Consider the following 15120-nt stretch of genomic DNA (forward strand, 5'->3'; position numbering starts at 1 on the left):
AGCTAAATCCAAGTCTCTGACTTATTTCAGTTTCTTCCTTCTTGCCCAAAATCCAAACTTGATTTCAGCCATATGCGTGACACGTCCGCATAATGCTGTCGAAAATTGTCACATAAATCAATCATATTTATACAAATGCCCCTGATATCCGAGCCGCCCGCCGCCAGTTGTTGACAATATGCTAATTCACCCAGTCTTTAGCTTTTTGTCTTGCCTTTTTGTCTGGCCATGCCCACGATAAGCAGTCGCTGAAAACGTGTTTTGGCATTTGATTAGTTGCGATATGCGACGGCAGCAAAAGTTCCAGGCAGCCACGAAGCGGCTCCAATTCCAAGGCATTTCGAAGCATGGCAGGGCGTTCTGCCGGCTAACGACTGACAGCCATATCATTGGTCGCAGGTTGGTTGGGGTTATGCAAAACGCTCTATGAGGAATTCAAAACGGGCATGGGCATACGGACTCGGGCATTTGCAGGTGTTAGATGGCGACCGCAGTTCGGGAGCGCAAGTGGAATATTCAATTGAGGGAGACGAACAGAATGGTGGGGTAATGTAATGCATAAATGAAATAAAAAAGTAAAATGTTTTTCTTGTTAGTGAAGTATCTCAATAATATTATAATATTATATATATTTTAATTTTTTTTTAACACATTCTTAGCTTTGATTATATTTTTTAAGAGTCCGATATTTGTCTTTGACATTTTGGGGGGTAAATGACCATGTTTTTCCTTGCCATTTTTTGGTGGAACTTGGTCGAAAAAGGCCCAAAACATAAAAGAGGCACTGTTCTGGACAGCTAACAATCTAAATAACTAATCACAGCCATTTCCTGACTGATTCTAGAAAATTTAATAAAATTGAAAATTTTCACTTTTTTGCAAGGGGTTGCATCTCCTTTTTTTGCGAAAATTGGTCAAAAATAAAATTTTTTAGGTTTGAATGCCAGTTGTTTGAAAATTTTATTACGAGTTCAACAGGGTATGGCATTCCATTTTCGGACCACTACTTTTTTTGTTTTGCCGAAAATACAGAATTTTTTCGGGTGGAAAATTAGGACCTTTGTTTTTTGCGGAAAACCGATATTTTTCTTTGACATTTTTGGGTATAACTTGGTCAAAAATGTTCCAAAACGTAAAAGGCGCACTGTTTTGGACGGCTAACAAGCTAGATATTTGATTGCAGTCGTTTTATATCTGATTCATAAAACTTAAAATTTTTGCATTTTTTAGATTTTTTACAAGGGGTAGCATCGCTTTTTTTTGCAAAAATTGGTCATAAATAAAATTTTTTAGTTTTGAATGCCAGTTGATTGAAAATTTTATTACGAGTTCAAGAAGGTATGGCATTCCATTTTTGGACCACTACTTTTTTGTTTCGCCAAAAATACTGATTATTTTTTAGGTGAAAAATTGAAACTTTTGTTTTTTGCGGAAAACCGATATATTTCTTTGACCTTTTTGGGTATAACTTGGTCAAAAATGGAGTTATATAAATTTAAGCATTGGCATTTTAGTAAGCACAACGCCTTTGACTACTTAATTCTGATTCATTGGCCCCGCAATAAACGTAACTTTTGAGTAATCCGAAAAAGTTGTCAGGACAATGTTGAAATTGCGGTGAAGTGCTTGTCTGTCCTGACAGTGGTGCAAAAGCGACATTAAGCCAATAAAATGCCGCTAAAAAAGCCACAAAAAAGCGGAGGCGAGGAGGCAGCGCCGCTTTCATTCATAAAAACGCAGCCGCAATCGGCGCCTTTTCCACGAAGGGGGTGTCGAAGGGGGCGTGGCCGACTCGCGTGTTAGTCGCGCGCCTCACTTTTATGGGAACCAGACTCTAGACTCTGAAAAAATCGGGAAGAGACCAAGACCAAAGACCCTGGGCAAGGCCAGTGCGTCTAGGGCCCACACGCCTAGATACAGAGAAAAAGAGCAAACCTGAGACTCTGAACAAGACTGCGACTGAGATACAGATACATTCGCAGCTACAGCTTCCGGCAGCGACTTGAGTTTAATGGCGGCCATAATAATGCTTTATTTTTACTGTCTCATGTGTGAGTGTGCCAAAGTGTGTCTAGGTGTCTGGCACTCGTCTACGGCTGACCGTAAAATTTTAATATGCCCGCTGGCGGTGCGTTTGCCTCAGTGCTCCACTACCATTTCACCTCGCCAGTAAACGCTCGACCTGCTCATCTGCGCGACGGTCTAAATCAATCTGCGGCACCTTTATGGCCGTTTTATGTGGCACACTTTTCACCTTGACATTGACCAGGTCTGCCGCTTCCCCTTCTCCACCGATGAAGACCAAGACCTGCCCCAACACGGTGTCCCACATGGAAAGTGTCGTCGTAAAACATTAAGTGAGTGATGAGCGTGGTTGCGGTAGCGGAGCGGAGCACAATCCATCATAAACATTTTTATGGCCACTCGCATTTGGCCCACTTCGCCCCCCACACCACCAGCCCCCTCGATTTGGCCCGCCCGCCTTCAGCCGGCTTTTGTTGGCGGTAGTAAAATTCGTTAAATGCCCAACAAATTGTTTATTATAGCAGTTTGGCAATAAATGCGGCTATTAACTCATTTTAGGTGTTGCCACCGCACTTTTCTGTTTGCTCTTGGGAGGTCCAAGTGACGTCGATGGAGGAGTGTTCCCGGAATTTTTGGAACGAGGAATGGCAGACGGAACAATTACTGCCATTATTCATTACCAAAACGAGTTGCATCGAAAGTGAATTGACTCCAGCTCATCAATATTTATAGATTGTGCTCGTTGTGGCGCAATGCGCACAATATATTCCTTGAATATTTTCCCAAAATATACATGCTTTACATTCCTAACACAATTAGAGTGGTTGATAATCATACAAATAATGTAATTTTCTAGACTTGACTTATTTCAATTCCCATTTGGTCAATAAACTTATAACTTTTGAAATAAAATTAAAGATTTATGAGTTCCCGGTAAAGTGCTTTCTAAGTAAAAGATTATCTGTTTATATTCCAACGGCACATTCTAATTTAAGCTGTGACATTTAAATATATTCTCAACAAACAACTTGTTGGATTAGAAATAAACTGCTCTTTCAGTGACAGAGGCCAGCTCGTGGTCCCCTAAATTACGAGCACGACAGTTGTATTCATTAGCTTTGATGTCATACATTGGGTGTATTTTTGTATTTGCCTGAAGACATTTTTTCTCTCCCTCAACGGGCAATGCCAAAAATATAAATATACTTTTTCAGATATGCCGCAGGAACGTGGGTGTGTGCGGCAGAGATACTCGTATCGCATGGATACAAAAATGTGTATGAATAAGTATGTCTTTTGTCCGTAGATGTTTAATCCCAGCGGAATCTGCTGTCCCCTTTCGAAATAATATTCCTCCTCTAACTCGGCCACGCTGACTGGCAGACCCGCTGCCCAGCTGAAGGCAAACTTTGGAATATTTGGATGGGCAGAGGATGCCCATTATAAGGAAGTTGAATGGGTTCCACGAGCAGAGTCACATCCGCACACAAGATACACACAACTTGGCAGGCGAGCTGCCCAAATGAGATGGCCAAGCCATCCCCATCCTTGGGAACCAAAAAGGGCGGCCCAGCCTCCCAAAGTATGCGTGTTTATTTATATCTCCGGCGTAATGTGCCCGGCGATGTGTCACTTCCAACGACCCCGCCCCCTTCCCGTGACCTAGTTGCCAGATTTTTGGCTCTCTGCGGATGCGTGCGAGGAGTATCCAAGTGTTTATGGGGCAGAACGCACAACTAATTGCGTCGTCGCCATCCGTGTCTTAGCCCCGTAATTAATTCTATTGGCTCTGATTGGACTAAATTAAAACGATCGTCGTACAGGCCGGGCCATGTCAAGTCGCTCCGATCGCGTCGATCGATAGACGAGCCAAGTGTAAATGCTAATGATGCAGGCCGTGGAGGAGGGTTACGTAGGCAAATCGCCAATGCACCTTGGTCTTCGATGACAGGACAAGATTACATCTTTCAAACCAATATTACTTGCAAACAGAGTTGCGAAAAACACTATAAATTCTTGGTAACATATGGAAAGATGGAAACAATTAATAATTTCGAAATTTCGAAAATATAAATTATTAAAATTATACGTTATTATAGTAGAAATAAATGTTAGACAAAATATAAGGCTGTTTAAAAAGAGCTTTAGACATGTAATTTAAAAAAAATAAATTTTTCTTTAAAATTATTTATTTATTCTAAAGCTTTAAACCATTTTTTTTATATCTTAAAATGGTCAACAAGTTTAGCTTCGTGAAAAACATTAATAAATATATTTTTAAAAATATTTTTTGAGTAAATAATCTACGAATAGACACAAAAAAGTCATGGAAAGATTTTGGTTTTTTTAAATATTACAACAATTTCAAGCAGTTCATATCTTTAAATGTATCCAAAGTTCAATGGCACTTCATAACCAATTCTCCATTTTGCAAGATAAACCAAAAATTTTCCCCACTAAATAACCGATAACCTATCAGTACCTACGAAAAACCTAAAGTGCAGTTGAGCTGAGGCAAATCCATATTGGTTTCCACTTATTGGGCCCACTGTGCGACCGAGAGCCACAGAAAAAACGAAGAAATCAAACGGAGGGAAAGACCTCTGAGCAGACTAATGGCCCTGGAGCTTTGGGTTTGCCTTTGGCATGGCGGCATAATATCTGGGAGTTTTATCGAATTGTGGTTCTGGGTCTGGTTCTGCCCCGCGTCGGATGGGATCGGATCGGAGCGGGTCGGCACTCCTCCCCACCTCGCCCTTGGGTATTGGCCTTCGTCAAGCACCAAAACTCATTTAAATTCAATTCGAATGTGACATTTTTGTGTTTTCTTTTTATTTTCTTGGCTTTGTTGCTGTTGCTGTGTTCGCTGGCATTTTTGGGACTTTGATAAATGTGGCAAAGCTGCTCGGGGGAGGAGGGCCAAGTCACTGAACGCTTAAATCGAATTCCGATTCCACCTTTTCCAGCACACACAGTGCTCGTTGTTTTTCCTGTTTCTTGGCGTTGTTTTCCCTCCCAGCGATGTTGTTGTTTGTTCTTTGTTAGCCTCCATTGTTATCCAAAATGGCTGCATTATTTGTACAGACTTTTTCATTTGTTTCCCCGCTACAGACACCCGTCCATGTGTTGTTTGCTGGCCTTTTTGGGAACTTGGTCTGAAAACGCTCAGGACGTGATTCATGTGTGTGGCTGCTGCCGCTGAAACTGTCGTTTATATTGATGGGGTGTATTTTATTTTATCGAGCATTCCTGCTCTGAACACCACAGGAGAGTTTCAAGACCAGGACCAGGACCAGGACCAGAACCAGGAGCACTTGGTAAAAGCTGCCGGACGGATCGCTGTGTCCCGCTTCGTTATCGTTTCTGTCTGATTGTTGGCCATTTTCATAAACACACAGAATAAAATTCATGGGTTCGCGCTTATTGTTTACCTTACCTCATTCTCTATTTCACTTCGTGTTAAATAACCAAAATATTGAATAAACTTAGGGCAGCTTAAACGGTTTAGATGGGTAGGTTGTAGTTACCTGAAAATGAAAGAAAAATTTTAAGTAAAAAGATAATAAATTTATGCCTTAATTCAAAACTGTATTTGTTCATCAAGAGTGTTTGTTTCTAGATTAGAAGAATATTAATTTTAATGAACAAGTTTAGCCAACGTACCATAACTTTGTCGAATCGAATTAAAAAGTTTGTACTGTTTCAAATAATAATTTCCTCGCTTCTCTAATCATTATATTTTATAACTAAGTTACCAAGCATCCCTTTTGCATAATTCACTCATAACTTGAAATAAATTCCCTCAGCAAAAACATGAAAAGCGTCTCATTACATTGTACTTAATTATAATATACCCTGACTCTTCGGTATAAGATCATAATATGCAAATGCAGCTGGTGTCTTGACTATAAAAATCCATTAAACAGCGAGGTCCAGGCGAAGAAAAATACTCTGTCAGACAAAAATCCTTTTCATTTAATCCTCAAATTCCCCAGAGAACTAAACAGAACGGAAAAAATCCACCGAAAAAACTGGAGGAAAAGTATAAAATTAGTTCTGGTTGAGATTTAAAGTGAAATGAATGCGAATCGCAGCGCTGTGTCTGGTTATTCCTAATCCCCCGGTAACTCAAAAGAGGAAAAACAGGGGAGAGATTTGTATAATTTAATTAAGCTTCGTTCACTGAGTGGAGTTGAGAAATGCAAAAAAAGAGGCAAAGAGTTAAGACACCTGCTTATCAACTGACGTTTTTATAATGCTCCTCGTTAAGAGGAATTTAATGTTATTCAACAGAGACATGCAACTTATCCAGATGCGTTAAAAATATATATACCACTCTTTAACAAGGGATAAGAAAATTGTAGTTTCCCTCTTACAGAAATCTCCGAAATGACTCAGACAAAGGACGAAAAAAATCTGGCCAATAATGGCCCAAAGTATTGCACCTCATTTCACCTTCTGGCCAGAAAGCAGGAGCCAGTACAAGAAAATGGCAACAAATTTGCGATTGCCCAGGGCAACAAAGACGTAGAAGAAAAAAGATTCAACGCAGGAGTGGAAAGAAAGCCAGACGGATTTTATATAAATAATTCATTGTTGTAACGTGCAAAGCTCGTCGAGAGCATTTCAGTTAATTAATGAAACGCATCCAGAGCCCCGAAAGACAAAGACTGGAACTGAAGCTGGAGCTGATTGCGAGTCTGAGACCGAGACGCAATTGGGGCTAAATGGCCCCAGGCGGGAATTTCGGAGGAGCAGGAAAATTAATAACAGACGAGCACAACAGCAAGGACGCAGGATAAAGAGTTTTTCGGGGGGGCAGAGAGTGCCAACAACGTGAGCTCCTGACCCGCCTGAGGTGGTAGTTGCAGCTCCATTTCCACCACCATTAAACGTGGCCCACAGATACACACATGGCAACCTGCCCCGCCCCCAGGAACACGGTGGTTGCTTGCCAAGCGCGAAATAAGCCAAGCGATATTCAAATTTTCTGCAAAAACTTTACGAAGCGCATCAGCAGCAACAGGGCTGCGGTTGGGGTTGGATTTGGATTCGGTTAGGGGGTTAAAAGGGGGAGGGGTGAGGCCCTGGGAGTGGGAGGTCGAAGGTTGCGGGGGGCGGAGACGAGGGCGCGGCACGTCACGAATTGCGGCTCAGGCATTAGCTAATAGTCAGGCAGCGCAAAAGTTGAAGCTAACACAAAAATAATATCACAGCGTGGTGTGTAGTCGACGAAGTTCAGATACTCTTACTACCCATACAAAGAATAAAAAGCAAAATAAGATATTTATAGAACTTATATTTAAATATAATATATCTTAAATAAATGACAGTATTTTTATTAGAAAAGTTTTTTTTTAAATACAGTTTTTATGCATTATATAATGTTGTTTTAAATATATTAAAACTTATATAGAGTATATAATCAAAAACTATTTTAAAATACCATTATTTTTGGTTGAAAAGTATTTAGTTCTGAAAATATTTGATTTGTTGTTGTAATTTTTTGTCTACCGCCAAATGACCTCTACAACTTGCGAAAGCGATTCCTGATATGCGGCATATCCCCTAGTCCGTAAGGGTATAATGAACCCTCCCACTCCTCAGCGCGATGTTCATTACACAAAATTTGCATTTAGACGCAAACAACACGGCAGTGGGAGGAGGCGGCAAGGCACTGTGGGCGGCTGCCCGCGAAGGCAGCCCAAGAAGTGCACTTAACCATAACTCACGCTCGTGACATCGCGAAATTCTTCCATTAGTTTCAGCCAGATCTCCCCCCATATCAACCTGGGAACTTTGGTTGCATACGAAATTTCTGGCCCCCACATCGCCATTGTTCCATCGGCATGGCAGCATTATCGAAGCATCACCATCATCATTATCATCGATGGGGAGATGAGATTTAAGTGGCTGGCAGCGGGACCGGCGGTTGGGGCGGGATGTCACTTGGTGGCTAATAAACCCATCGTCTGCGGAATTTATCGCATGCCAAGATTCTGACAGCGGCTGACTGATTTGCGAGCGATTGGAATGCAAATTGCAGCCGAAGTCGAACGGCGAAATGGCTTAATTAGAGACTTTGCTTCTGATTCACCTGCTGCCTCGGCGCAGTTAAATATGCTAATTAATTCGATTTAGCTTGAATTTTATTTATGGACGCTCGGCTTAAACCACACTAGTCACCCTGTGGCCCGCTGTGCACCAAAAACTTGGGAGAGTGAGCCCCAAATTTTCTCTTTCGCCCTGTTTTCTCTCTTAAACTACTCGGACTTTTGGGGTGGCGGGAACTTCGGGGGTGAAATAATGCAAACAGCTGTCGTAGGGGGTTGCTTATTTTTGTTTTGCATTATTGTTGTTCTATTTATATGCAATGCACAAGTAAACAAAACAATTCATTATAAATTTATAATACAATTTTTATATAGAATATGATTTTATATTCAGTTTATATTGGGTTCTTTGCTAATTTATTAAATTTTCCAGTTTTTAACGTATGTAAACTAATCTATATCTGTATTTTCTATGTAGTAATTAATTAGAGACCAGCATCTTATTGAAAATAATTCAAGATTATATATAACAAATAGGTTAAGTCCATTTTATCATTTGATTTGACCAAGTAAAGGTATTCGTAATATATTTAACATTGTGGCGGATTCTTCTATCTGTTTAACGTACTTACTTAGTTACAAAGATTTACTCAGCAATTGTTAATTTAATCCACTCCCATTCAACCCATCTCCCTTCGATCCCTGCAAATCGAATTGAATTCCTCGAAGTGCTCTCAGGGATTGAATGTCGCCGTCCGTTGCAAACTTCACATCGGATTCCTTTGATGGGGCGAAGCAATTTTTCGATTCAATTATTCCGAATGGGAGGGAACGCCCGGAGGTGTGAGGGAATGCGAATTCAAAATGCACACCCGGATTTGGCAGCCAGCTGAAACGTGCAATCAGCAGAGGAATTTCCCACCGCTTCGTGCTGGCCACCATTTTGGTTAAATGCAGGGAAACGTCTGCGAGAAATACTTGTAATCAAAATGGTCGTTACTCCACTCCAGAAGGTGTGGATAATTCGTCCCGCTGCAGTGACGAGTGCGTTGGCCCCGCCCGAAGACCTGTCTGGACCCCAATTGAACTTAATTCCATCCGAGCGACGTCAGAGCCAAAACCGAACCGGGCTTAAGCCAGGATGCGAGGTGGCCAGCACAGCCAGACGCAGGAACGTGTTCAATTTGCGCTCATGAATGTTTCAGCATATAGTTATTGGATTTAGTTTCGGCACTTGCCACTAAGCATTTCTGCCATCTTCGCCTGCGACTCGGCTCCAAAATTTTCTGCCAGCTTGCGGAGCGTGCACGAAATTCGCAAATAAGCCAAAAGCCGGGCCAAAAGTTTCATAAGGCATCAAGCGTGTGCGGCTGCGATATGAAAGCCAAGCGAATATATTAAATATTTTATGCGGAAAGGAGAAAACTTTTTGATTTTCGTTAATAAACGGAAAGTAGTTGGCAAGTTTCGGGACACAAGATTCGCTTTTTAGGAAGCCCAGAGTTGGGATTGCATTTTTTATAAGCCTTGCTGATGGTCCTTAAATATGTAATAGTATTTCGCCTTAAGCCATACTCAACTTCCATAAAATTAAAGCCAAATCTAGTTGTATTAAACGTATCTTTCTCAATTTATCTGAATCCTTCGATTTGTGATATGAAGATTGAACACATATTTGGTTTATTTAATATGTATGTTTAATATTTTCGATTTCTTTTATAATTTCAACCACTGTTCTGGGCCGCGAGTTCGTTGAACTCCGCCATGCAAATGGGCCTCAATGAACCGATTGATCCAATTGCCCAGGTACCGCCAGAAAAATTGGGTCAGTCGATGGCGATGACGATGCGGATGCGGCTGACGACGTCGATTACGCTGGCCATGGCCATGAAATGGGAGCCGCAGCAGCAGCTAGGCCATAAAAGTGACATAAAATTCCCTGCGACGACCTTGAGAAGCAGTAAAATTTTTAATGACTCTCACTTTTTACGGCCAACTCTCGTAGACCGTAAAACGTCGAACTGTGACGGGAACACACACACACTTCCATTCGAGCATCGTGGAAGAAAGAAAGCGAGAGCAGATCGCCTCCGCCATTTGGCCGCAGAACTGACAATGGGCCCACTGTGCGCCCTAATGCGGCATATTAACTGAGTGTGTGTGTGTGAGCCTTGTGGGTGGCGAACCCTTGCCCTTGTGACTCGTTTTTTATGCCCAACCGACCTTGTTTTATGGCCTCGAGAGCCGCGGGCCTGGCTAACTGACATCGAACAGAAACAAAAACAAAATCCAGAGCCCAGAACTCAGAACTCAGGGCCCAACCCTTTTGTCTAACTCAACCCTTTGCAAAAACACAACTAACGATAATTGCACGCAGGTTGCGCCTAATTTAGTTTCAAGGTCCGCTGTTTTTCCGGAAATTATCATTTCATACTTTATTGCAGCAATGTGGCATAGGCAAGGCTCATTTTCGTAATTGGCTCTTAAAAACTGGAAATAATCACACCCAAGGCAGAGCCAAGAAATGTGTTTGGCATTGAGATGTGCGGGGAAAGTGAAAGGCAGCTAAAAGATCAATCCATAACATACATTCTCTGCTGCAGTTACGACTAGTCAAATATCCATTAGCTACAATCTCGTGCTGTATTAACTTTCGTGTTGGATATCAAACGTTGACTCTTTTAGTCCATAGGTTCCCTTCTTTTTTGTTTCATAACATATACATATTTATTGCTTACCAGATAGTGCCCAATCACCATGCCCCAGCCCACGGACCTCCTATTAATTAAGCCACCCATATTTCATTACATCCGATTAAGCTGTCAGACACCTGTCTTCCGATTCTCGTGGCTGCCGCATTGGCTTTGTGCATTCGCCGCCTTCCGTTCGGCAAGTTCGTTATGGCAATGGCTCCTGTCTGCTGATAAGAATGTTTGTTGAGACAACAAAATGTCGAAAACTTTTAATGAGAAATGTCGCCAGTGCATGCGGTGCGGTGCGGTGCGGTGCCATTTCCATTCATCCCTGGATACCGCCTCCAAATCCGCTCCCTTCAATCCATCGGCGTTTTTGGCGAACTCGACAATTTTCGTTACGAGCGAGCATCTTGCCAAAATGAGAAAACTTTTGCCAACACCAAACGTGTCGACGTCCCGGAATGTCCCGAAGCGCAGATGGAGCGGCGAACGGAGGAGCAGCCCCTGCCCCCCAGTTCGTTACTATGCGGAGCACCACGTCGCCAGCAGTTGCCAAAAGTAAATCTCTTTCGAGTGGCTGCAATCCCCGTGGACGTTGTAGGTGTCGTCTGCCGCCCCCGCACTTCGTGACCCTTCCCATTATTTGCACAGCGGTTGCAACGAGTCGGGAATCTGGATAAGGATGCCTGGACACGGACACGGACATTGAATCCGGCATCCGGAATGCAGAGTACAGAGTCCGGAGGACTACACACACCCCGAGGAAAACCACCCGGACCGGGACCGTATAGGCACTTATTCTCCACCCGGGCCGTGCCCTGGCTTTTCCCTTATTTGTGCACAAGGCAACGATTCGGAAGAATGGCTTCGTTCCCATTCCGCTTGGTTTTTCTGAATTTGTTGGGGGCGGCAAGGAAGTCCCTACAGTCTGCTGGTTGGCTTTTCCTGACGACAGTCGTTGCATTTGGAGCAAGTGACGTTCCACGGAAGTGCACTAACAAAAACCAGGTAGCTCTTTGCTATCAGAAAGTTAGAAGTTGTAATTTATTTACATTTTTTTATATGTAATAAAATCTTTTTCACTAACAAGGATAATTTGTTAAGTATATATAATTCTACTTTTTACCAAATTGTATCTACAAATATATATATTTTTACTCCTCTATGGTGACTATGATTCCAACCATGCGATTCCATTTAAGATATTAGCAAGCCCTAATAAATAAATAAATTAAAGGCATTTATAAAAATATTTAATTTAATACAATATTAATCTGATAAGGAATCACTCTCTGGTTATAACAAATTAAATATTTATCAAGATGTAAGCAATTGCACTTAAAAAGCCATTTATAACTATGTATGTTAGCTACTGAATGGCTTACTATATTGTCTTAACTTGCCAGAATAAGATGCACTGGTTTCATGAAGAATTATTATTTAAATGGTAGGCAACCTTTATCATGCCGCCTTGCGTGTCTCCGTCTCTTTATTTCTCCCTCCCGATTTCCCACAGTGCACCAAGGGAGATTCGCTCCGCCTTAAGTGCCCCAATTGCCTGGATGTTGACTTCTATTTCGGCTGGAGGAACACACCTAAGTGTGCCCACGACAGCGAGGCAGCGAGGAGAGCAAACCAAATAAGCCCGGCAAATATGAAATTATGGAGATACATACACACTTATACCTATATTCCTTTCCACTCCGTCTGCGGCTGTTTGTTTTCGTGAATGTCATGGCCCGAGACTAAATATAAATTGGCCCGGGCCCAAAAACTGGAACGGGGCTTAAAGGTGACTAAACCCGAGGCACTTGAGCCGGCATTTCTTTTTAATTTGGCCGACGAAAGTGTTGGACAATATTTTCGGCAAACTTTTCTTTTATATCCCCAGCAGATTCCGCCCGTTCTGTGCTCGCTGACATTCTGTCAGTTTGTCTAATGAAATTCGTCTCCTCGGCCATATTGGCATATTGCAGAACTTTGGCTCTTTTAATTATTTCCGGTGTTTCGGGGTGTGTGTGTGTGTGGTGTGGCAGCTGTGGGGCCGGAATCGACTTATCAAGTCGTTAAGGAGGGGACACAAAGTGCACGCTGGGATGCGAATCGGACAGGAACTGGAAGGCCTGCCTGGGCCAAGGAGTCTCCATGAATCAGCGGGCAGAATGGACGAGGAAGGCCAGGCAATCGGATGTAAATCGAACACTTAATGGACTCACCTGCTGGGCTGGCTACACAGTGTGCATATGCCCACCCAGGGCCCCCCGTTTCCCGGGGAGGGTGATAAATTTGCATGCATTATGAGCACGATATAAGTTACGAACTTTATTCGGGAATTAAACGTGAATGAATTAACGTGACTGAAATATTCCATCTTGGCCAGGAGGAGCCCAGAGTGCGGAGTCCGGAGACCGGAGACCGGCATTTGCATAAATGGCTCTTGTAATTCCAGCTGGATCCCTCCTCGGAAGCTCCGAGTGCGGCTGTGTGCGAGAGTGCATATAAAGAAGTACGTTTTATGCAATGCCTGAATTAAAATAAATTCTGCATTTCAGTTATGCAAATTAAGCTGCGTTTATTCTCGCATGGAGATACGCCAGCATGGCCACTCGCCGGGCAGCTCTTGAAGACTTTAAGATTTAGGAAAAAACTGAAATTCGTGGCTGGAATAAATTCTGGACGCCGGCAATTGACGCCTCAATTAGTCAAGGCTGCGAGTCGCCATTAGAATGGGGCTTTGGCGATTGCCATTAGCATTTGTTCGCTAATTGACAATTAGCCGCTGCCAGTGTGTGGTCTGAAAAGAGCCAATTTGCATAAATGCCAGCGAACTGCGGCGCGGAGCTCAAGCCAGGGGACTTCTAAGCGAGCTTCGAGTGCCGTCGGCATGCCATGAACATTTTTAGTGCCCTTAAAGTGTTAAAGGTTAGTCGCAAAAAATATTCTTAGATAAGATATATAACTACTTTATTTCATAACTTTTAAGAAAAGTTTTCATTAATTTAATGTTATAAAATCGTTTCTCATTTTTGATCAAATTTAGCTATGGATTTGGAACCAGGAATATGTTTTATTTTCATATCTAAGGCAATACATAAAATAATTAGAGTTTCGGTATTTAAAAAGTTTAAAAAGCTATACTGTTATTACATTGTTCATCTAAATCAAACATTTTTAAAGCTTTTAGATTTTATTTTTAATAAATTTCTCAGTTTATTCTCAGTTTAACAAAGAAAATCCGCCGATTCCATGGCTCAGGGAGTTACCTATGAGTCTAGAGGTCCCCGGTTTCGAGTTCCGCAGAGGGCAAGTGTGCTCCGATAAATAAGTAAGGTTTTTTCTCTGTCATTATGGGCGCTGCGACCCTATCTCATGGATGCGGGGACTGCGGGGCGGTACTTTCTGCGATGGTGTTTGTGCGTTCAGTAGTGTGCGTAAGCGGCGCAGCTGCCGCCGCTGTCGACGCCGACGTTGCCACGCCTGAAACGCCGCCACGCGCATGTGCGAGAAAAGGACGCACAGCGCTTCGAAAGTATCTGACAAATGCCCGCTTGCCAGATAAATCCAAGATGGCCGACCGGCAGATAAACTCGCTTTGCCGCAGCCATCAAAAGATAAACGCTTGAGAGCGCCCCCTGGCGGCACGTTCAAATCGGCCGGTTGGAATTCGTCTCCCGAGGCTGCAGTTGCAGCTGAAGGATACTATCAATGTATCTGAGTATCTTTGTATCTCCCTGTTGGCAGCCTCCCGGTTCGCCCGCCAGGTGGCGCCCGTGTGCCGCTCCCATTGGAGTTGCGTCAGATTTGCCTACATATATAACTTCTCTTATTAGAATCATGGCTTCAATGGCCGACGAGCGAGTGAGTGGTGGAGTATGCGAAATCTGGTTAACAATCTTGTTTGTCACCCGACAATTACGAGTATCTGCGAGGCGATTGGAACCGCCGACTGAGAAAACATTTCTCATGACGATAATTTACTTGAGTTGTGGAAATGTGCTTGGAAGCTATTTTCCTTGAGGTTTATCCAGAGGGTAGGGCGAAGAACATTACATATATTTCTTTGAAGAGATTATTGTGCTACTTGCTCATAACTTGGGATGTGTCAAAAATCTCTGGGTGCGGTTAGCATGAATTTTTAGGGTTTGGTATGCATCAGAACGAAATATAAAATTAAATACAAATTGCAAGAGCAAACAAATTTATTACGATGTTTTCCAAGATCAAAACCCATTTAATAAAAACTAGGCATCTAATTTTATTGCTTGAGAAAATTAAATAATTTTTTGAAGACAAATATTTTAAGCAAACCTTCATAAGACAAAGAGGTAAAAGAGATAGAAAGCTAA

General features: G+C 42.4%; 1 protein-coding gene across 3 annotated transcripts in view; it reads right to left on the bottom strand.

The window, feature by feature from the left end:
- The window catches only part of LOC108025203 (uncharacterized), a 99904-nt gene that overhangs the window by 41505 nt on the left and 43279 nt on the right, over window positions 1–15120 (bottom strand). For 2 of the 3 annotated variants that reach the window (XM_017095548.3, XM_017095539.3), the window contains one exon: window positions 5462–5552. The exons of the other annotated variant lie outside the window; for it this stretch is intronic. In XM_017095548.3, coding sequence (XP_016951037.1) covers window positions 5462–5466 — 5 coding nt within the window. In that variant the 5' untranslated portion in view covers window positions 5467–5552. The remainder of the gene's footprint in view (window positions 1–5461; window positions 5553–15120) is intronic. 3 annotated transcript variants of the gene reach the window in all.

Source organism: Drosophila biarmipes, chromosome 3R (genome assembly GCF_025231255.1).
Source record: "Drosophila biarmipes strain raj3 chromosome 3R, RU_DBia_V1.1, whole genome shotgun sequence".
Classification (NCBI taxonomy): domain Eukaryota; kingdom Metazoa; phylum Arthropoda; class Insecta; order Diptera; family Drosophilidae; genus Drosophila; species Drosophila biarmipes.